This window comes from Pempheris klunzingeri, chromosome 21, assembly GCF_042242105.1.
Source record: "Pempheris klunzingeri isolate RE-2024b chromosome 21, fPemKlu1.hap1, whole genome shotgun sequence".
NCBI lineage: Eukaryota > Metazoa > Chordata > Actinopteri > Acropomatiformes > Pempheridae > Pempheris > Pempheris klunzingeri.
In genome coordinates, this window is record NC_092032.1 from 14772822 (window position 1) to 14795970 (window position 23149).

The 23149-nt window shown below is 40.3% G+C and overlaps 1 protein-coding gene across 1 annotated transcript; it reads left to right on the forward strand.

The window, feature by feature from the left end:
• Nucleotides 1-52: 52 nt before the first annotated feature.
• On the forward strand, nt 53-23095 carry smchd1 (structural maintenance of chromosomes flexible hinge domain containing 1). Its single transcript, XM_070852662.1, has 47 exons — nt 53-264; nt 2268-2343; nt 2561-2719; nt 2820-2902; nt 3510-3643; nt 3774-3885; nt 4152-4271; nt 4424-4587; nt 4698-4791; nt 4887-5103; nt 5341-5497; nt 6136-6319; nt 6654-6851; nt 6942-7055; nt 7817-7923; nt 9383-9465; nt 9566-9679; nt 10669-10746; nt 10840-10959; nt 11051-11195; nt 11886-11988; nt 12316-12388; nt 12690-12829; nt 13678-13806; nt 13905-14135; nt 14887-15029; nt 15505-15590; nt 15675-15793; nt 16195-16356; nt 16619-16747; nt 16875-16954; nt 17140-17297; nt 17408-17523; nt 17614-17675; nt 18117-18204; nt 18412-18543; nt 18631-18786; nt 18896-19022; nt 19696-19815; nt 20041-20126; nt 20227-20349; nt 20564-20745; nt 21583-21692; nt 22137-22207; nt 22291-22459; nt 22550-22708; nt 22815-23095. The coding sequence occupies exons 1-47, from the start codon at nt 112-114 to the stop codon at nt 22901-22903; spliced, it is 5955 nt and encodes a 1984-aa protein (XP_070708763.1). The 5' UTR covers nt 53-111; the 3' UTR covers nt 22904-23095.
• Nucleotides 23096-23149: the final 54 nt, after the last annotated feature.

Here is a 23149-nt window from a genome sequence, read left to right on the forward strand (position 1 = left end):
CCCACACACACACACCTCAAGCTCATCAGCGGCGCACGGGCTCAGAGGCGATAGGAAGCCTCAATGTGTTTGTGGCTTCGCTAAAAAGCGAAGCTACAACGCTGCATTGTAATGGAGAAGATGTTTAATTCCTCGGCAGAAAGAAAACCCGCCAAAAGGATCCGTGTTTACGACTGTCGTAACGAAGAGGAGCTGAACGTTCCGGAAAAATGGCTGGAAACTAGTGGTTTGGACTTCAGTGGTTTTCATCGAGCTGTGTACAAGGCAATGTTACTTACTAACTTACACTGGTCTGTCTGTGAGGATGGTTAAAAAGTTAATATGCACTTATACAAGTATTGTTTTACATTTTAATTCACGGGTTAAAATGTTAACTAACATTTGTATCATATTTTATTCTTCACTTATAATTTTCTATGAGACATTTGAGGCTATAAAGTGGTCAGAAAACAACAAATTAGCCAGAAAAAGAAAGAAAAGTAGTGCCAGCAGTGTAGCTCGTTATCGTTATTGATGCGCCGTTGAATAAACTAACATGAATGAACTAAAACACTGATGTATGTATAAATCTGAATATTGCAACCATCATGAAGGTAGGGTTTATTTTATTAAACTGCGTCAGTACTAGCTTGGTGTATCCAATACACAGGCAACTGGGTGTTGATCCGTTGTGCTTCTCCTATTTGCCTGCATGCAAAACAGGCAAGATGAAGGGAGGAAGTCTGGTCGTGCCATATTATTTTTATTTTATACCAATGCTTCATTCTGATGTTATTTTGACATTTGTTCTTAGCTCCACACTCCTAGAAAGTACAGACCACATAAATGTGTATGACACAGTCGCAGGTAGACTAACACACAGAATTTTGAATGCTGACTTCTGCCATGACTCAATTCCCTGGTGCAACCATCCCTTTAGACCAGTTACCACTCCCTAGTTAGCAGACATGGCATGTTAAGACAATCATCATGTGAGTTGTTTTAATAACAGGAAAATCTTGTTTGGAATCTTGTTGGACTTTCTGTTCTGCACAGACATTGTAGTGATTGCATTGTAGGGATATTTTAATGTGTGGCTTTTCGTGACAAGAAATCTCTCAAGAGTGCACATATGATGGCACTGTCAGCTTAAATAATATTATGAACTTCTTAGTGGGACAGCAGGCATTGGACAAGTTGTTAATAAAAACAGCCCGCATCTTTCCTTATCTTGAGACAGCATAGCCTTGATGTTAGCATTTAGTTTTGATAAAGAAACCTTACAGTGAGTAATGATTATTTTCTTTATCAGTTAATCTGATGATCATTTTCTCAAGAAAGTGAAAAAATGTTGGGAGTTTGCATTATTTCGGAAATAATGATTATTAAAGAGAATTTATAATTATATTAATTAGTGGGACTTAGTGTAAAGTCCACCTCGGCTAGGCCACCACCTCGATAAACGAGGAAAAAGATTTAATTTAACTGATTCAATCTCATAGAATACTAAACTATCAATCTGGTATTATGATTAATAATGAACTTAATAACTACCACCAAAATGAGTATTTTGACAGCTAGTTGAAGGGTTTTGGAGTTCTTTACAGAGTAGAGGTTGGCAGTATTCACTTTTGTACAATATTAAAGAAGACAGCATGTGTATTAAAACAAAATCAAACATACAATCAATCTAACTGTGACTAGCTAAGAAACTATAGGGTGTGTGTGAGAGAGAGAGAGAGAGAGAGAGAGAGAGAGACTAGGCAAAGGAATGTAAGATTGAGGGCTACAAAAGGTGGGAGAATCAAATGTTGACTCCCTACAAACTGGTGGTATGTTGTAGAGAAAGGTATGCTATGCTATGCTGCAGCTGTAGGCTTCATCTCTCGGTCGAGGCCTATTTGTAACACTGTATGTATTAGTGTGTAGGATGAAGGTGCCAGGTTGGGAAGGGATAGTTAGTCGCATGCACAACCCTGTGTCTGTGTGAGCAAACTAAGATCAGCTTAACTATGGCTGCACAAGACATCACAAATAAACAATCCCAGGTCTGAGGTTGTAGGGTCATGTGTCACAGATGGTGGTCGTAAAGCTCGGTCCAGGGGTGCGTTTAGCACTAATATAATAATATAAAGCAGTAAAGCCGCAAATCCTCACATTGGAGATGCTGAGAATGGTTGCAGTTGGCAGCAGCCACATACTTTTCTGTTTATTGAGCTTTAATAAAGAACAAATACAAAAAAGACACAATTGACACTTACTTTCTACATTTATTCTTTAATTTACAGGAATTTGCAATCCGTTCACATGAAAGATTTGTCTTGGTCACGACGGACAGAACAGTGTTGGATTTTGACACATTTGGTGAGTAAATCCATCCTTGTTGGTGCTGCCTTAAATTATAGATAAGAAAATCAAATAAATACATTTTAAACTGTGGATAATTTGTCCTGTAAATGTCATCTCCTGTAAGTTTTTTTTTTTTCTTTTTTTATTCTGAATTTGCTTCCAATGTATTGATAGAGATCATGTTGTAAGTTTATTTTCAGTTTACACAATAAAATCCATTTTTTAATTCTAGAGGAGCTTCGAGATGGCAGCACAGTCCACTTGCTGCTACAGGAGAACCAAGCTCTTCCAGGAGCAACAGAGGAACATATCAATTTTCTGCCCCATTATGATACGATAATCAAGAGTGGCACCTATAGGTACTACGCGAGTGCGGGCCACAAACCACTGCGTGAGTGCTTACACGATTGAGATAGTATACTTGTGACATGGCACTGCCTATCATCCTTCATAACTTGCTGCTTTTTGTTATTTTTATTTTTTTTTCTCAGCGTTTGCACTTGCTGAGCTGATCGACAACGCTCTTTCAGCCACAGCTAAAAACACAGGAGTGAGGACAATAGAGATTTGGATGGTTGGTTCTGCAGTTTCTCATATTATTTATGACACAATACTTTTTACGAAGTGTTCATTTGCACCCAGGTGCAAATAGCCAGACTAAATCCAGTTTGGCCACACAGTTTAAAGATCAATTAACTCTTATGGTGAATGTGGTGATTCAATGGTTTCAGCATAGGACTTTCATTCAGGAGATCAGGGTTTGAATACTATGCAAGACCAGCTGTCAAATTAGATTATTTGTTTGTAGACTTAGTTAAGTTATATTTTCAGTTGTCTTTTATTGTTATCTGTTTTTAGTACCAGTTTGGTTAGATTTAGGCACCAAAACTACTTTGTTAGGTTTGGGAAAAGATTACGGTTTAGGTTAAAAAAAAAAAGTCAAATACAACTATAAGAGGCAGGGTACATTAAACACAAAACTTTTCCAACATAAATCTGGGTGTAAATAGTCACATTGGTTATTTACACCCAGGTGCAAATAGTATTGTTGGCCACTGACTCCCAAGTGCAAAAAATATCTGCCATATTTTTACACAATGGTTCAACATAATTTGCACAGTGTTACCAAACAGTCGATGATGCAGTCGTGAAAATGATTTACTTCTCGCTCTGTTTTCCAGATGTTTGATCACACTCTTGGGAAGCCTGCAGTGATTGTTTTAGATAACGGGTGTGGGATGACCTCTAAGCAGCTCACTAACTGGGCAGTGTACAGACTCTCTAAATTTACCAGGAATTCCAACACAGTAACAAGGTTCGTGTGCTGTACTTTCTCTATTTTCTTGCTTCATATTAGCCAATGGTCCATGGTATGCTCCCAATATTGCATTTTTTAGTTTAAAATGCCCAAAATGTGAAATCCATTGTTTTTGTCCTCACCACAGGGAGGAGGGTTACGTTAGGCCTGACCCTGTCCCTCGTAGTATCAACAGTGATATATCCTACTTTGGAGTTGGAGGAAAACAGGCTGCTTTCTACATTGGTGACTCAACCAGGGTAAGTCTTCAATGTAAACAGTCAAGAATGCAGAATTATTGCCAGAGAAAGTAACAAAATCTACAATGAAGAGGAAAGCTAATGTACTCCATGAAATCTTCTTTTTTTCTGTGTTTTGTAGTTTATAAAACTATAAGACATGTTTTTACAACCACACACACTGTCACTGTTTTTTCTTTGTTGTGACAACTGGGAGGTAAACAGTAGAAATATGGCATTCACATTACAAACCCCCTAACTATAGATTGGTTTCCTTTGTTTCTTAGATGATCACTAAACCAGCAGGCCTCCCAGATGTTCATGAGCTGGTTGTGTCAAAAGAGGACTTTGAGAGGAAAGAGAGGAACAAAGAGAATATCTATAGCGGAAGCATCATAAGCAGGAAGGTAAATGCTCCGTTTTAAAATCATCTATAAGTAAATGCACGCTTGAAACTTCAGAATGTGGTTATCGTGGTGCCAGGAAGTTCACTGTGAGCTCTCTGTGTTAACATATCTGCTGTCTATCCTCTGTGCAATGTCTCACCCTCCTCCTCCAGCCTGGTGACTCCTCACATGTCAGTAGAAGTGATGAGAAGTTCCTCCATGCCTTAATCGCTGAGGAACGTGGGAAGGAGAGCTTCACCGCCGTGGTCATTACAGGAATCCTACCTGAGCATATCACCTTCCTGAAAGATTTCAAAGTGTGGACCAGAGAACTAGCGTGAGTCCATTCACCTGCACCGTCCCATATGGACTCAAGAGTCTGAACAAGTTGTTTTATTTATAAATTAATGTAAAGTAAAAAAAAGATATATTTTGTCTGCATTTCAGTCACATATATCACTATTACATTCATGGAGTCAGTGGAAATGACATGAGGAGCAGCTCTACAAGCTCAAATGATCTCCCTAAAATTGACATTCAGGTGAGGCTGCTGATCTTAAAAGGGAGAGAGATGCATCCTATTCATGGTTTAATGCAGTCTTTCCCAAGTCATCCCATCATATGACTTTTAATCAGGTCACTTTGCGGGAGAAGCCCTCCAGATGTCCGCATGTGATGAATCTTCGGGAAGTTGACCACGACATGGAGACTTTGTACATAAATGCTGCTGTGGACACGTTTGAGTTTAAGGCCGTCACCGAACAAGACAGAGGCACAGTGGAGGGACTCATTCGGTATCATCCCTTCCTCTATGACAGGGAGACTTACCCTAAAGACCCACATACTATGCAAGGTATTTAAGCTTTAAAAGAATGAATATGTACTTTGAACATGGGCTAGAACACCATGTTTGCAGTAGATGTACACCAGTATAGGTTATGCATGTATGGATAAGAACTTTTCTTTTTTTCCCTTTTGCTGTTTTGTCCTTTATTTTAATTAACCAAAATAGACAAATACCAAACAAATACCAACATATGACCGCTTTGAATTGACATTGTAGATTTTATTTTGATTCCTTGTTCATCAGCAACTCCTGATGACGACGACGACGACGACGATGACGACGATGACGACGATGACGCCGAAAATGATCAGTCTAGAGTCCTGCATCAAGCAAGAGGGCAAAGGCCAATCTTTGACTGTTTCTGGAATGGACGTCTCATACCATACACCACTGTGTCTGAGTAAGTACTTTTTCTATTTTGTTATGAGAGAGAGAGAGAGGGGTGTGACGGTGGGTGTGTGTTGTGAGACATGACTGATTTTTTTTCTGATTTGTGCTGATAGGTTTTGTTAATTGTGTTATCTTATCAGTCGTCCCTCTGGTAGGCTGAGGACAGTTTTCAGGTCTGGAAGAGTCTCAGCAAGAAGGTTTTCTGTGCACTGGATGGATTACTAGTTGATATTTAACAACTTTGGTTCCCTTAACTTCTCATCTAAAGCCATCATCAACCAATAATTGATCACATTCCCATCATCCCATGAGTTGAACACCTGCTAAACGTCAGCATGTTATCTTTGACAGTGTGAGCATGCTGACATTAGCATTTAGCTCAAAGCCCCACTGTGGCCATGTACCAATTCTCTGAGTTGCTGGCGCTGTAGACTGTCTAGTTTTGTTAAAACTTTGGACTGTTTCCCCCTGCTTTTAGTCTTTATGCAATGCTAGGCTAATCACCCCCTGGCTCCAGCTCTGTATTTAGCCTACGTACATCAAGTGGCACCAATCTTCTCACCTAACTTTCAGCAAGAAGTCAACTTTAACTTCATATATGAATCAGTATGTAGCTCTTCTTATGTTTTTGCTGTCCGTTTGTGACAGGTTTGACTGGTGTGTTCAGCCCAGAAAAGAAGCAGACGTGCCTGCAGAGTGTTACAAGCGGTTTTCAGGGGTGCTTTTTACTGACGACAAATTCGAGGTCAGCACGAACAAGCTCACCTTCATGGAGCTGGAGCTGAAGCTGAAGAACAAGAGCACGATGTTCACACACTACGTTAATGGACAGGTAGTTTGTTTGTTTTTTTCTCTCAGGCCCTTTGATGATCTTTGATGATTGACATTGCAGCCACACATTCAACAGTAACTGTAATACACTATAGAGCACTTGGCATGACTTGAAACAGGGACACATGTCTATACATCTTTTAGTCCATTATTTATACATAGTTGAGTCTCACAGCTTTCAGCAGCCTGCCCATACACAACTGCTGACATTTAAGAGTTGCCAACGCTACACCTATATCCCTACATCTCTCTGTTGCTTAGAGGTCAAGTCTTAATGTTAATGTAGCTTTAGGCCATTATGTATTTGCTGAACTAATTTCTTTTCATGTTCACAGAAACAAAGAGGCAGCATTCAGAAGGAGTTTAAGCAGTGGCTGCAAAAGTGTCACGAGAAGTGGGACAAGCAAATACAGTTCCTGGGCTACATGGAGACCATAACCCGAACAGATGTGCCCACTAAGAAAATGCAGTATCCCTGGGCGACGTTCTCCTCTATCAAATGGGACGGCAAAACATACAGAAAAGGCCAACTCGTGAGCATCTGTTTGTGTTTTTGTGTTTTCTGATTGCATGGTCTGATTATTCTGTTTTCTATGTTGATGTCTGCGTTCTTCTTCCTACAGCTGAAGTCTCGGGGCACAAATCCCATTCTGTATGGTACCGTGGTTCGGTTTTTGCTGTATGGAGAATATAAGAGAGATGTCTTTGCCACAGGAGGAAAGGTTGAAGTGACTCGGGTAAGGAATGCATTATGAAGTGTGTATTTATTAATAATAATAATAATACTACATTTTATTTAAGGGCGCCTTTCATGACACTCAAGGTCACCTTACAAAAATACAAATAAAAAGTGCATTACAACAGGCATAAAAACAAACAATACAATACAAAGACAAAAAGTGCAAAAGATCAGAGGGAGTAGGAGAGTTTGAACAGATGAGTTATCAAACTATGTCTGAGTTACGACGTTCTTGCATGTTGAACCTTTCTGTCTCTTTATCTAGCTGCTTCTCTAGTTTAAGACTTGTTTGACATCGTTTAAGACAAGGTCCACAAATCCTGTAACTTAATGGAGTGGAATAAATCTCTTCATGCCAGGTTCACAGTGACAGGAAACCTGATCTAGAATTGTCTTCCTTTATATCTATATGTAGGACTACACATGATGTACTGCACAAAGCATTTGTCAATTCAGAAAATGTCAAATTACAACAAAGAATCACCACATAATGACAACCACATAAACAACAAAGCCTTTTATATCCAGATCTACTGAAAATCTGCTCTGCACACAAATATCCTTTTTCTTAGTGACTTGGAATAAGCTCATAAGACATGGCAAAATCCTACTAATGTTTATGTTTCACCTGTCATAGTCTTTCTCTGTCTACAAATTATTTTGAAGCATGGTGGCGGCATTGCCCTGATTTTGCAATACTTATCTATTTCAGCAAGTTTGCTGGTTTTTAGCATGAGAATGAACAACTCTGTTTTCTAGGAACCCAAAGCACTTTATGACCAGACAAAGATCATACCCATTTCCAAGATCGACAAGACCGTCACCGATGAAGCCATCAACAGAAACATCGATAGTGACAACGACAAGTGAGTTAGCACTTAGTTTGGACTTTACAATTGTTGTGCTCAGTCCTCTGTGTTACACAGTGACACCAAAATATGTTGGGGTTTGCACCATTTCAGGGGCAATTTGGCTACTGGAAATAATTAATGATTATCAAAGATAATTAATAATTATATTGATTAATAGGACTTAATGTAAAGTCCACCTCGATTGGGGCACCACCTCAATAAACAAGGCAAAAGAGAGCCGATTTAACTGATACAGTCTCATTAGAGTAACTAAACTATCAATTTGGTATTATGATCAATAATTAACTTAATAACTACAACCAAAGTTACCATATTGACAGCTAGTTGAAGGATTTTGAGGTTCTTTACAGAGTAGAGGTTGGCAGTGTCCACTCTTGTGCAACATTAAAGAAGACAGTACGAATTCTCGCTGGCCACACGAAACACTTCAGAGTTATCAAAAACGAGGGTTGCTGAATTGCATGAATATCAAACAGACTTTGTTATGAATGGCGTTTCAGGCGAGTTAAGAAAATTTAAGAGAACTCCGTTAACTTAGTGGCAGTGATCAGCTACGATTTAAGAAAAACGGGGTATAGGATAGTTCAGCTCAGGAATTTCCATCCTTTATGACTGCTATCTGGCAAACCTTCAGGGCATTTCGGTGTGAGGAGGACACTGGTCATTTATGTCCGCTGCAGTGTGTGATAGGGAGGGGAACCCAAGAGGACAGAACTTCCCTTTGTTCTCATGGCTTGAGTATCTCCAGTGAAGATACTTAGATATTGTCTATACGAGTCTTTGTACATTCCTTCAGTTGGTTATTCCCCAAAGGTTCAGAACGGAGTCCACAGGGTCAGCTGGTGAGTGCCACTTTGAAGCTTTAATGGCCCTTACCTGTGGGGGAGGTTTGACTCCGTCAATTCATCATCCAGACCTTAGGCAATGGTTCCCTGTGGAGGGCACGGAGATTGCTGTGCAAGGATCTCTGTGGTCCGACTTGGAGCGTGATATCTTGGCATGGAACGTATCACTCCTGAAGGTATTATAATACCTGTCTTGGGAAGATTTAATTCAGAGTTTAGTTTAAACAGCCAGGTCACTATTAAGACCCGGGTTAATGGACAACCCCCCCCTCTGGTGGGTCTCACAGGTCAGTCCAGAGGTCACAGGAGAGTATGAGACGCAGCCTCAGAAATTCCACAAAGCTTCGACTCGGCCATACGATTACGGCCATATTCTGAACTGCAGTCAGAGATGCTGTAGTCATCATCTGATCTGCCCATTATCTGGTCATAATTCTGGGCCAGAATTTCTGCTTATGGCAGTCTTCTGTTTCTATCCCATCCCGGGGCAGCTGGTGGACATGGCGGTTATGCTCAGTGTGTGTTAATGTGTTGCTATGTTTTATTTCCCTCCACCTTTTCACTGTGTCCTGGCCTGACTTCATCAGCTCAAGTTTCTTGTGTTCCAGGCTTCCAGAGAAACTGACAGTGGACTGGCCAGATAAAAACCCCTGGCCACTGAATGCTGTTCGTGTGGCTGGGACTCCGTTAGGTAAAATGTTTATACACTACATCGGTTAACACACCAGATGGTCAAAAAATGTCCCTTCTCATGGAGCCCAAACATCACACCATCTTTTGCATAATTTCAGGGCCACTCAAAATACAAATTTTGAACAAGAAGGGAAAGTGCATATCCAGGATGCCATCAGCGGGCTATGGAACTAGTAAAAAACTGGTCATTGAACTCAAAGTCATCAAGGACGGTAAGAAGAGCAACCTACACCTCTAAAACTCTGAAAAGTTACATCAGATTGTTTGATTTGTCAAAGCACAATGCTGTGCTATTTTTAAGATAGAAGTTACCAGCACTAATAAGCAAACTAATTAGTAGAAAAAAAGATTAACTTGTACTCTGCAGTAAATTCAACAAATGATTTCTTTCCGTCATTTCTCTCTTTCTTTAAGAACAGTGATGCAGAAAAGCAACAAAAACTGCTGTCATGGCCATGTAATGGAAAATTCAGTACATAAAAATGCAATTAATTTATTATTTTAAAATAACAAAGTGGTACATGGTACACACAACATTTATCTGTTGTATTGTGTGCTGTTTTTATAGACTTATATGTTCCAGAGATGCAACCAATAGTTATTCATGTGTTGATTGAATTGTCAATTAAAGTTAATGTAGTCAAATTGCTTGTTTTGTCTGAAGCGTAAACCCCCAAAATATTCACTTATCTGTGACAGACAAAAGAAAAACAGCAAATCCTCTCATTTGAAAAGCTGGAAATAACTAAATTTGGGCATTTTTGCTTTTACAATAACCATAAAAACTTGTTGCTGCTTAATTTTCATTGCTTACAAATATTTACTGCTTTGTTGGTACCCAGCTTCATAGTATATGTGATGCAAATTTGTCTTTAGTCTAGTTTATTCAAACTTTTGCATGCAACATCTCCCGAATCTGTGAATTATGAGGCATGAGTACTGAGTTCTTAGGGCAAATCCTCCTTCAGCCTGTATAAGACACTAACGAAAGCATTGTAATAGGAAAAGGTTCAGATAAAGTTTAAGAGATCAAGAAAAGTGGTATGAAAAGGCACACTATAAAAGACAAAGTCTTTGACCTTTGTAATCACACAAAATTAGATTTGCTGCTACAGTATACAGCTTTTAACAGTGATTTTGTCCTCTAAACGTTGTAGTAAACTCTGTTGTGTCGTAAACTCTATTTGCTTTTCATACATAGGTCCAAGAGGAGGTCACGAGGTTGTCTCGTTTGTTGCCCAAAATTTAGGAAAGTGGGATTACTGGTTCAAAAGAATTGGTATGTTTCTCTTGTTGGTTACTTTTTGGATGCCCTAATTTGTTTCTGATGAAAGATTATTAATCAATTTTGCAAATATTTCACCTTTATCAGATAATCTGACTGACCTGGGGATGTATACACTGTCTCTGAGCACTATGATAAATGAAGGTAACGTTAAAGTGTTTGGAGGCAGAGAGCTTCCCAGCTACAAACTAAAGTTCTCCATAAAAGGTAAGAAAAACCCCTCAAAAATGAAATGTAAGACGCACGACCCTCTCTGAATGCCCCTCTCACCCACATGTGCTGTTTTTCTCCTTCTCAGAGGGTGCTGCTGAGAGTTTCGATATCGGTGCAGTGAGCTCCACTGTTAATGTGGGAGAGCCGTTCAGCATTCCTCTGCAGATGAAAGACGCATATGGCCACCCGGCGACGCCTCCTGCCAATCTCAAACCTTCACTCAAATGCAGGTGGCTCACCCCACTTCATTTGTAAAACTTCTGTTATTGTTCCAAAAAATGTTTGATGACAGATTGTACAGAACTTTCAACAAGATCACGCCTGTTTAAAGCCTCTTCAATTCTCTCCCTGTTTTTTTTGTAGAATTGATTTTAGATCTTATTGATTACTTCTAAGGCTCTTCATGGCTTGACACTAGTTTGTATTTTAGACCTTTTAGTCCCCTTTGAGGCAGAATTATGTGTCTGAGTTCGTTGTCTCTTTGACTCCAGACTGAAAACTAAAGGAGGCTCTGGGCTGACCTGCCCGAGGAAATAGGGCTGACTGGTTCATTGTCTTCGTTCAAATCTCTTTTCAAAAAATCAGAAAGCATTTCCTGATTGTACTTGAGCCAACTGCTTCTTACTTTATTTGTTTTAATTTCTTGCTCATTGTGTAATTCTTTCAGCCTTGACTTTTACCCACTTTGTGTTCTACAATGTGTGTACTTTTATGGTTTTATGAGTTTGGTGTGTATTTGTTTCTACTGTAATACACTTTGCAATTGTGTTTGAAAGGTGCTATAGAGATAAGGTTTATTATTATTGTAGTGGTTACTGTTGTTGTTGTTGTCTTGAAGTTGCCAGATGTGGGAATTAACGCATACGCTTACTAGGCTACTTACTTATATATTTATTTATTTGTTTATTTATTCATTTAAGTGGCCTGGATCTGAGTTATGAGAACGTGGACAGCATAGGGACCATGTGCACCATCAAAGGTGTCAAAGCAAGAGGAAAAGTTCTGAATTATCAACATTCAAAGGTGAGGAAACACATGCTCTCACCTTAGAAAACATTAGCTTGCCATTTACCAGAAAGGTTGACATAAAAGGTATAATTGTATAGTAACAATAGTAACACAGTGTATGTAAAGATTTGTTTGGCAGTTTTGCACAAGGACCTACATTTCACCATTGCAGTAAAATCATGGCCCGATACTTAAGATACAAGGAAATATCACTTGTCAGCCCTGTCAGAACATGTCACGCCCCTTTTTCTTTTTCTAGACCAGTAGAGGGAAAAAGTACAACATTTGATTCAAAGAATATCAACTCTGTTCTTTATTTTCATCTTTTGTTTTATTTTGCAGACATATGACCTGATAGTGGCCCTGCCTGGCCTGAAACAAGACACACAGATCATCAAGATCAGTCTTCTTCCTGGTGAGACTCCACTTATCTTATTGATTTAGAACAATAAGTGTGGTTGTATCCGAAGCACATAATGTCTGATTGGTCAAATGCTTGAAATAAGGGGTTTGTTCAGCAGTTTAGCAACAGTTACTGAAATGATCATTTGTGAAATGAAAGAAAATTAATCAAATCCATGTTTTATATCATTGCACCACCATCCTTTCAGCAGTGTGTTTTTAGCATCTTATCTTTCCCTGTCTAAATAATTATCCTAAAAAAACAGTTAAGAAAACACTCAACCATTTCTCAGCAGCATGATAATGTTTTTCAGGTTATCCATATTCCCTCTATGTGACACCAGAAGACAACCCAATCATAGTAGAGAACAGAAACCCTGTGAGGTTTCATGTTGAAATTCACGACGAGGCTGGAAACATCACCGCTCGCCCCAACCAGAATGTTCGCTGCCAGGTATGGATGTATAGCTGCCGGGAGATCATCAGGTGTCAGTGTGAAAAACTAACTCCTCTAACTATGAAAGGAGCATTTTGATTTATCAGGATAGATTTCAGAACCCAACAGTGTATTTGGGCTTATTAACGCAGGGGTGTCTGTAGCATCTGCCCACAAACCGTCTCAAGATAAAGCTGAATTCTGACTGAGCGGAGATGCTGAGATGTGGTGATGAGCAATAGGATGTCTGTCTTATGAGACATTGCTCCACAGTTTATCCTGGCATCTTAGTCATTGACTGTATATAAAGATAAAGTCTTTGCTTCCTCGTACGAATCAAAATGACGCCAAAATATCCCAGATACAATCGGCCCCTGTCCCATCTGCTAACATAGCGGCTGACTGATACTACAGCCAGCCACCAGGGGGAGATCGAGATCTTTTGGCTTCCATTTTGGGAGCTCTCATGCCCCCATCTTTATATATACAGTCAATGGTCTTAGTCATCATCCCATGAGAAGAAAGGGAAAACAAGGGGGCAAAGCGCACATGTGGTCAGAACTGCTGTCAATGTGGTCTATATCTCACAATTTAAAACATATGAAGACACTTTGTTCTGACTTGTTTTTGTAATGCATACATTTGGTTTAATTTGCTAAAATTATTAGGGGATTATGGCTTTTTTTTCAGGAACCTCAAGACTCCTCTGATTTTGACTGATTAGTCACTGTATGATGCCTTTGCCTTGAGTCTTTTTTCCCCCTTTGCCATAAAGTATGTTTAAAGTAGTAATAATATGAATGGACATGAATGAATAGTTTGTGTCAGTTGACTTTGATCCTTGTCTGTTTATCTGTGAATTTCAGGTTCAAGGGTTTTCTTGCATGTTAACTAACTGCAGCAGGACAGGAGCTGGACAGTTCACGACAAAGCCCATAGATGTGAAAATAATCCAGGGAGAACCACAAAAGCTCGCAGTTCAATTTGATATGCCTGTAAGTAGAATAAAAATAAAGTTTTTCTGCTCAGTAGAACACTCTCTGACTAAAACTTTGATCATGACAGCTCCATAACTTCTTTGTTCTCCCACAAGAGTCAGAAGAACATTGCGTCTGTCACGAAGGAGCTGAAGATGGTTCCCAGTACACGAGTATCCGTGATGGCACTCTGCAGACGGAGTGAGGAGGATGAGAAACTGCTGCTGAGGGACAATGAAAAGATAGAATGGCTGGCTGGAGGGTCGCTGGAGAACCTGTTCTATATTCTGTATGACGAGGCCTGCAGGGAAGTGCCGCTCACTGCTGAAATAGCCTCCAAGATCAAGGTGTGCCTGGCATACATCGTCTACCTGTTGTGTTCACTGCATCATATCCTACACATCAGATCGGAAATATGTCATCCAGAGTAGACTCTCATCACCACACTCCTTTTGAGGGAAAACAGTCCCTTGTCCCATCTAGATGACAACAGCGTATACACTTAAAAAACACAGTTTTTTTTTTACGTTCAGTTTTTTCCTTAATCATCTGGGCATTGCTGTCCTTAGCAAACGTTACTCAGACAGGATTAATAAAAGGGCAATCACACACAAGGAGGCTGAATGAGTGAATGGAAGCAAGGAAGAAGAGCATCCCAAATCGCTGGGTTGTTCCCCCGCCATGTCCTGAAAAAGATCCTGATAGAAAGGTTTTGTGGCTCCAAGCTACATGCTAATGCTATATGCTGTATGTTAACCGCTGCACTTCTCATCTGCCCGTGTGTGAAATGAGTCACCTGTGTTTCTTGACGCAGAGCCAAACCAATTTTACTTTTGTGAATTAAATATTAAAGCTGCAGACTAATGTCAGTAGGACAAATTCTTGTCAGCCACAATACATGCAGGAGGAGGACGGCGGCTGATGTATTATAATCTGATGTATTATGTTGATGATGGTTTGGAAATGTTAGAGATCTTTTTCTCATCTGGAAAGGTTTTGTTGTGATGTATTACCTGCAATAAGTTAGACATTAAGGAATCATTGTGTTTGGGCACTACCCAGCTGATTTTTCACTGTGACTGACTGACTGTGTTCAAGGTTAACTGGACAGCAGATGTAAACCTGGAAGATCTGCGACGGGGGAAGCTGCCTGATGTACAGGTGCCCACGCAGGTGCAGGAAGAGCGCTTCTACCAGGTGTCTTACCAAGACCAGAGTGTGTGTTTCTCCTTTTATATAGTGTAAGCCACATACCCAACTCAAAGCTTTGATTCAGTGTTTGCATGCTTAAAGGCATTACTCATTTTGGGAAATGTGCTTATTTGTTCTCTTGCCAAGAGGTTGATACTGATAAAAGATACTTTTATGTTCATGTAGTAGCAGCATGTTAGCTTAGCATAAAGTCAGGAAAAGGAAGAAAACTGCTAGCCTTGCTCTCTCAGAAGCACCTTTAAAGTCACTAATTAAACATTTGCAAAAACTGAAGTCTGAAAATGATACGTTGTGGCTCAGACTGATGTTAACAGCTTCCCCCTTTTTCCAGTCAAGCTAAGCGAACTGCCGCATACTTAACGGACAGATATAAGAGTGGGATTGATTGTCTCATTTGACTCTCTCCAAGAAAGCAAATAAGAGTATTTCCCAAACTGTTCAACTTTTCCTTTAACATTCAGACCTGTATCTTTCAAACAACATCATTGCTTGTTTTGTTTGTAGGCCTCGTCCAGACGAACCAAAACGGCTGAAAGCAACTCTGCCCCAAAACACAGTGAAGCTGGGTGAAACCCTCCCTGGAAACATCAGTGAGTATGAACTATCACCCAAAACATCTTATGTTTGACAATGTGGTTGCACACTAGACGACACACCTCTGTTTCCTTATGCAGTCTTGGAGCTTGTGGACCAGTATGATAATGTAACCACAACGTTAACCTCCACCTGTGTGGACCACATGACTGTGAAAGCTGAGGATCTTGACAAACCGGCCATCGAGTTTATATGGCAGGTGGGAAAAGAGAGACACAAACTTGACTTGAAATTCAGAAATTAAAGGACTTTATCTGCCCAGTATTAAAATGTAGTCTTTCACCCATGTCATCTTCATTTTATCTCAGTTTTCGCCAAACTGTATGAGGTTGTCTTTATTTAGTCAGCTAAGTAGCTCATGAAGAGTATTCCAAATAGTGGGTTTGAGGGATTTTCCTTCATAAAGTAACTTGGTAGTGCACAATTTTGAAGTATTTGTGTCTATACTAATGTTTTGTTAAAGTTTCATTATGTTAAAAGTGTCTGCCCAGTCACACAAGTACACATGTTGATTAAGCCTGTGACTGACAAGTTCAAACAATCCCCAGATATACTGATAATTACAGATGAATTGATCCTCACTCTGTGTGTTGACATCAGGAGAGCAGCAGATGTGTTCTGGTAAAGGGGGTGCAGTTTCAGTCTGGGACTCCTGGTTCCAGAGAGATGTGCTTCAACTACAGGGGCTACGTGGCGCACGTCATAGTTAAAGTGACTGCTGGAGACCCTGCACAGCTCAAACTCATCAGCGGGCCAGAAAGGGTAATATGGGATTTTTACTGGAATGTCCTGGTGGGCTAGGGGATAAAGACCATGTTATCACAACCTCCTTGGTCTGAGTCCGGCCGGGGACTTTAGCTGCATGTCATCTCCCCTCTCTCTCTCATTTCCTGTCTCCTCTTTGTTATTCAATGTAAGAATAAAATAATCTTAATAATACCTGAGGAAAGAAATGCTTTTAATGTTCAGCTGTGTTCATTTCAGGACAAACTAACCATCAAAGCACATCTTTTTTATCTGTAAGCCTTTGCAGGTGTTGAATGACCATGGCATTGTCACACCGTTCCTTGTCCAACTGTTTGACAAGTGGGGAAATCCCTCTGGAGACCAAAGGGTGGTGGTAGAACTGAAGTCTTCAACTCCGATGCTGAAGGTTTGACAAGGATGACAAACAAGTACCATTTGCCCTGTTCAGCAAAAATCAGTAATGGCCAGGAACTTATGAGTTGTACAGAATGATCTAACTGGAGAAATGTAAGGAGATCTTCTTGTTGTTTAAGGTGAAGTCTGCTGTAATTTCACAACCCGTGAACACAGAGGGGAAAGCCTCTTTCAATGTCACAAGTGTCAGTGGACCAAAGTGAGTGTCACTTTATAATAATAAAGTAATAATAATATAGTATAAAAAGGAAGCATTTTTATTATTATCATAATGGAACAATAGCAGCTTCCCAAATCAGGGATTGTGTTGTCAGACATTTTCAATGCAGCACACGTGTCTCAGAGGTCACCAGTGGGAGTGTTGTTACCCTGTTGTTACACTAGGGGGTACTATCAGCTGGACTTTAAAGCTTTATTCAACAAGAAACCCATCCCTGGTCCATCGGTGGATCTCACGGTCATCCCTGATCCCAACAAACCAGTCAGCCTGTCAGTGGAGTATGACACCAATGCCAAGTTTCCTGTCGGGGACAAATTCCCAGGTTTGCATTTATAGCATACAGCAACACACAGTGACTGTCCTGTTCCACTGTGTGCAACTGGTTTAGCGTCTGTCTTAGCAAACTAAGGGCATCTGTGTGTGTCTGTTCAGTGTTCTCGGTGACTGTGGTGTCTGATGAGGGAAGCCCGATTACGACTTTTAACCCTGCTGCAGCGTCCATGTTGCTGTGGAAGGGAGTGTCCTCAGGAAAAATGCCTCCACAAAATGTGAGTGACTGACAAAAGGCGCTGTCACTGATTTATATTTGCCTTTCTTTTAAACTAATATCTTATTTGTTATATTCTTGTTACGCCTAGGCCACTGAGCTGAAGTGTAGTAAACCCATGGAAAATGAAAAGAACGACTGTTTTCACTTCAGGTAACATCCTTTCATATCCTGTCTGGTTCTTAGTGCTGTTGCAGGATTTTTAAAGGAGTAGTTTGACATTTTGGAGAATGCAATTATTGTCTTACTGAGAGTTAGACGTGAAAAGATGGATACCATGCTCATGTCTATCTGGTAAATATGAAGTGAGCACCAGTTAGCTTAGTTGCCTGGCTATGTAAAAATAGTACGGCCCACAGCCCTCCGTAAAATTGTGAATCGTTGTTTTTACTCTCTGTTTTGGTAGCGTATTAATTAGTGGGCATTAGCAGTATATTTACATTGAAATTAAATATTTCCTGAACAGACGTGAGTGTGGTATCAGACTGCTGACTTAACTCTTGGTAAGAAACCAAATAAGTGTATTTTCCAAAATGTTGAACTATTCCTTTAAGAAATGTAAATGCTATTTTTTGTCTTTTTTTGTCACCGCAGAGATAAAGAGATCCCAGAGCAAGTTGGGAAGCACACCATCCAGTTTTCTCTGCATATAGACAATACAAAAGTCCTGTTCAGTAAGCAGGTTGGTTGAACCTAAAATCTGGAAACATCACAGCGCCTTAACAACTTAATTCCACCTAACAGTTAACTTTTAAAAGATATAAAGTGAATGGGGATGGTCTCCACATTGTGGTCTTTCACATCTGCATCACTAGTTGTTGTTGCAGGCAAGTAGTTCATGACTTACTGAGAGAAATGACCAACCTCAGCATTGCTTCCTGTCTCCTAGATTACTATAAATGTGGTGGCCAATGATCCTGTCAAACTGGGACCCGACGCTCAGCCTCCAACCCCTGCTGTTTCCTACAGTAAACACATAGCCAACCGAACCTTGGTGGAGAACATGACTCTGAGGATAATGGTAAGTTTGCCATTTAGATATGTGGATTTTAAAGGTGTGCTTTGGGTGTTAATCAGCTGATATACAGTCTGCTTTGCCTGATTCCAGGATTCATATGGAAACCCAACAGGCCAGGACCTGGACGGGAAGGTGGTCGTCTCTATAAAGAGTTCTAGTAGAGGCAGCAGCAAAAACATCCCTCTGTTTGAAGGCAAAACCAACAGCGTTCAATTTAACTTGGTTGATGGAAAGGCCCACATTACTGTGAGTGATCATTACCACGGGCCACACCACAGCCTGTATTTTGTCACGAGTGGAGCCAATGAGCACATCACACACATTGTGATAATATTTGTACACTTGTTCTGGACAGAGGCTGGCTGTGATGGAGGACAGCCCCGGTGAAGACGGCAGTTCTTACATCCTAGTCTTCAAACCTGGAGTGACAATGGCTCCCAGGCCGCTGGCTGCTTTTGAGCTCCCCTTCCATTTTTACAATGGTATGATGAAAAATTTTGTTAGCACAGTCCTGCTGCTGAAACTGGTACATGAAGGTGATTCATTAGCATAAGTAGGGGGGTTAAAGTAAATATGACAAAAGCTTTTTTACCATTTTCAATTACAAGTCGTTTTCTCACACAATAATGGTATCCAGTCATGCAGAGTTTTGGTTTTATTTAATCGGGTTTTGAGAAAGACATTTCTTACATTTCTGTCTGTACCCCAATACAATAGAGGTGGATAACATATAATTTGTGTTATTTACAGTGTTAAAACATGGCATTCATTGGCTTTTTTTCCACTCACGTTCTCTTTGGCATATTGTGTTCATAACAGTGATTTTTCAGAAAATTCAACTGCAAGCTTTCTTTTTAGAAAAAGTGTCACTGTTAGTCTGGATAATTAAAAAACGACCTGCTGTTAGCGGTTTTTATGTGGACTATTTCTCTGAACAGCCAGTTCACACCAAGGATTTATCCAGAGTAACCAATTATTTTTTTAATGCTTTTTAGACCAGATACAAAATTCAGTTCCTCTTTCTTTTATTGGGATGGTGGCAGAAATTGGATATCTAAAAAAAATGAGAAAAGAGGGGAAAAAAAGGAGATGTTTTATTTCTAACTTGCTAGAACAAACCTTTTAAAGTCTGTTGTTCATCGTTTTATGTTTCAGATGCAGAGAACCAATGTAAAATGTCTGCGCTGTCCAAGGAGAAAGATGAGCTCACTGTTGCTCTTAATGAATATCAAAACATGTTTTCTTTACAATCCCAATTACTTCAGTCGCTGACCAGTAAGAATTTAACTTCTTTTTTTAAATATTTGCATACTTTTTTATGTAAGATACTAGACAAATGTGTATTTTTAAACACCTTACACTCGAAGAGAAAAAAATCACATTTTTCTACTTTTTCCTCCTCAAAATGTGGAAATGAGGAAATTTAAATGAGAAACTGTGGGTGCTTTGTTTTTTGTCTGCCATTATGTGTTTGAAATGCACGTACCTCTTCCGCAATAGAGTGCCTTGAGGATGCAAGTAGGAAACAGACCGACCTCAGATGTGAGCTGAACAGGAGGAACGTGAAAATGGAACCAACTGTGTCTGTAAGCAGTGATTTTACTTCTGGAAGTGTAGAAATAATGATCTCATCTATATGGTTTTTTTTTTATCGCAAAATGACATTTGTGTATTTCCTCTTTGCAGATCCCAAACGTTGATAGGCTTCTGGCAGAGAGGAACGCTGAAGTCTTACGGATCCAGAGAGTGCCCACGAGAGTCTGCTCCATCCGTGATAACTTCAGTTCACAGCCGGATGTTTTGGGAGTGGTAAGTCATAGGAAAGAAGGACTTTTCTGTTGGTTTAGCTACCTAAAAACTAGCGTGTAATTTCAGGAAACAGTGACATCCATGCAGATGTGTGCAATCAGTGTGTCAGTTCAGTGGAGAAAGACGAGGAGTCCGAGAGCAGTTTTGCAGGACTGGTGGACCTCACAGGTCGCACTTTGAGTCGTGTGTTTTACCCTTTTCCTACTGACTACAGGTCGGCCACCTGGCCTTCGTGCAGGATGACGATGCTGCGAGGGTTATCTCCTGGCACATCAGGGGCGACATGGACTGTGTCGTCACCAAAACCATAGCAGCAGCACGGAGGATCTATGACTACACCAGAGGCAATCAGCAGGTCATGTCCCTCGACAGTGTGTATATGCCACCAGGGGACAGGTACACCTTCTACGTCAGTGATGATTGTTTTTTTGTTTTTTTTAAATGAAGCTCTAAAAAGTTCAGTTTGACATTTGGGTCCCTGCAGTTTAAACCTGTGTTCCTCAAGTCTGTTGATAGTGTACCTTCATGCAGCATCATTCATTTCAGTAATGCTACTGCGTCTGAGTAGCTTTCCTGTGCGTCTTTGATTACGGTCTTTAATTTTTAAGCCTCCTCCTACTCCAAGCTCTCCAACAACAGTAATTTAAAGATATCTTGGCTCCTCCTGTTAGACAGACTGTGAGACAACTAAGCAGCCTCATAGAAATCCTGCTTTCATTCATCAGCTTAAACACGTCGTAATTCAAAGGAAGTTATCATGCAAATGAATTTATTGTTTGAAACATGGGCAATATAAATGGACATTTTAAAAGTACATCATGCATTAAATGTAGATGCAAGTACTGCCTTTATTCACAACCACCGTTCTGGGTTAAAGTACAGACAATGGCGGCAATAATTATTATCATCTACAAGATGGAGAACAACTTCCTTCCTGTTGTGGTTTTGTGTTGATGAAAGTAAAGGCCCACACCAGTGGTTTTGGATTATTTAGTAAACTTTACATCACATAGAAATGATTGGTTGTCAGTGACTGCCTGACGCAGTCTGAAAAACACACCTAAAAATCAAATAACTGACAGCATGAACTTGAAAATGATCAGTGAAACTGTGAGGTATACATGATTTGTTCACAAGGAGCTAAATCTTTCAGAGACAACAGTGAAGTTCTCTAATTTTGCTTCGTTTTGGATCATCTGTGCGTCTCTCTGCTAAGATTTAAATTGCTTACAGACCACTGCCACACATAAGAAATGGCTCCATGCTCTTTGATCCCCCTGGGAACCCAGTCCACGCCAGAGGGCTCCTGATTTACCGCCAAGACAAGGAGAGCTGCGACATCGGTGAGCTTTGACTGGATCAGTGTGACATTGCCTGGCTGCTGTTTGCTCTTTGCAGATTTATAGTAGGAGTGCAGGCTTTCTGTGGTTTTCTAGAGGCTTCCCAGGTCTCTTTGTTTGCTGTTGTTGGGGTATTTCCTTCATACCCCCAGTGCTCCTATTGAGTCCTGGGTAAATGGTTCCACCTGGGATCCAACCTTACAGGGGGGGAGTAGTTCCTCTCCGGGGGCCCTGTCACTGGAGCAGAAACTGGGCCTCTTTCACCACGTTAATAATAATAAAATGTTTTAACTTATTTAGGTATTTTCTGTAGTTCTCTCTTTATCCTCCTTTAATCTTTTCACTGTGATAGAGGACGTTTTTCAGCAGTGTAAACATTGAAACGTTGAGAATGTTGAGATTTGTCAAAACAGGTCTGAAGGTTTCCTGCCTGTGCTTTCGTTGCAGTGTTTAAAAATTTCCTCGGAGATACCATCCTGATTGATGACCTGGACTCTGCAAACATGTACAGAAAGACGGTGAGTTGTGCTAGCTGCTGCAGCCGTGCCCTAGATTAACCGTGCGGTGGTTGCTTTTCCTCTAAATGTGCCGTTGCTTACAGGTGGTGCAGAATAGGATGCCGTGCCCCACCATCCTGACCAGGCAGGGGGACAGGATCAGTGGCAACGGGAAGTTCGGAGGTGCACAGAATAAAGCACCACCAATCAACACATTAAATGTGTTCGGAGCCCCCCCCCCTCAGCATTACAACACTCTTAGGGAACAAATAGGTGACACCTCTCTCAGTTATATTTTAAGGTTCATTTCTGTGGTCCTGTTCAGTCAAACTGTGCTTTAACTCCTCTTATTTTGTTTGACAGGCCTGCTCAGTCAGTACCGGTCAGTTCTGCAGAGCAGGGACGAGTTTGCAAAGGAACGTGAGGATTGCTTAAAAACAATGAAGTCTACTGAAACTGTAAAAAAGCAGCAAGACATGGAGGAGAAAAAGAAACAACTGGAGGTGATTGAGAGACAACTTGGTGAGTTTGTTGACCAGGGAGTGAGGGCAGAGAGTACATTTCAAGCTCTTTGCCTCGAGTAATTTTAGGGTTTTTGATTTCTAACTGTTGTGTCTTCCTCTTCTAGTGTCAACACTGGTGAGACCAGGGAAACGGGGTCCTGAGGATGCTGGGGAGACGTCCGGCATCGTTACAAAGAGGCAGAGATCCACATAAGTAGATAGTTTGAGCACAGGCCCATTTGGTCACTTTATTTTATTTCCTTTTTTAAGTTAATCAAACTGCAATTCATGTAATTATGTGTAGTTTGTACAGATTAGTTTTCTGATATATTTTAACACTTGTAATCACCAAAACTACTTATGACAATGTTATGTGATAAAGTTTAAAGAATGTCTGTGTGCTTTCAATAAGAAAATACATGTTTACTATTTCCTGTGTCCGTATTTTTACTCAGTTGTA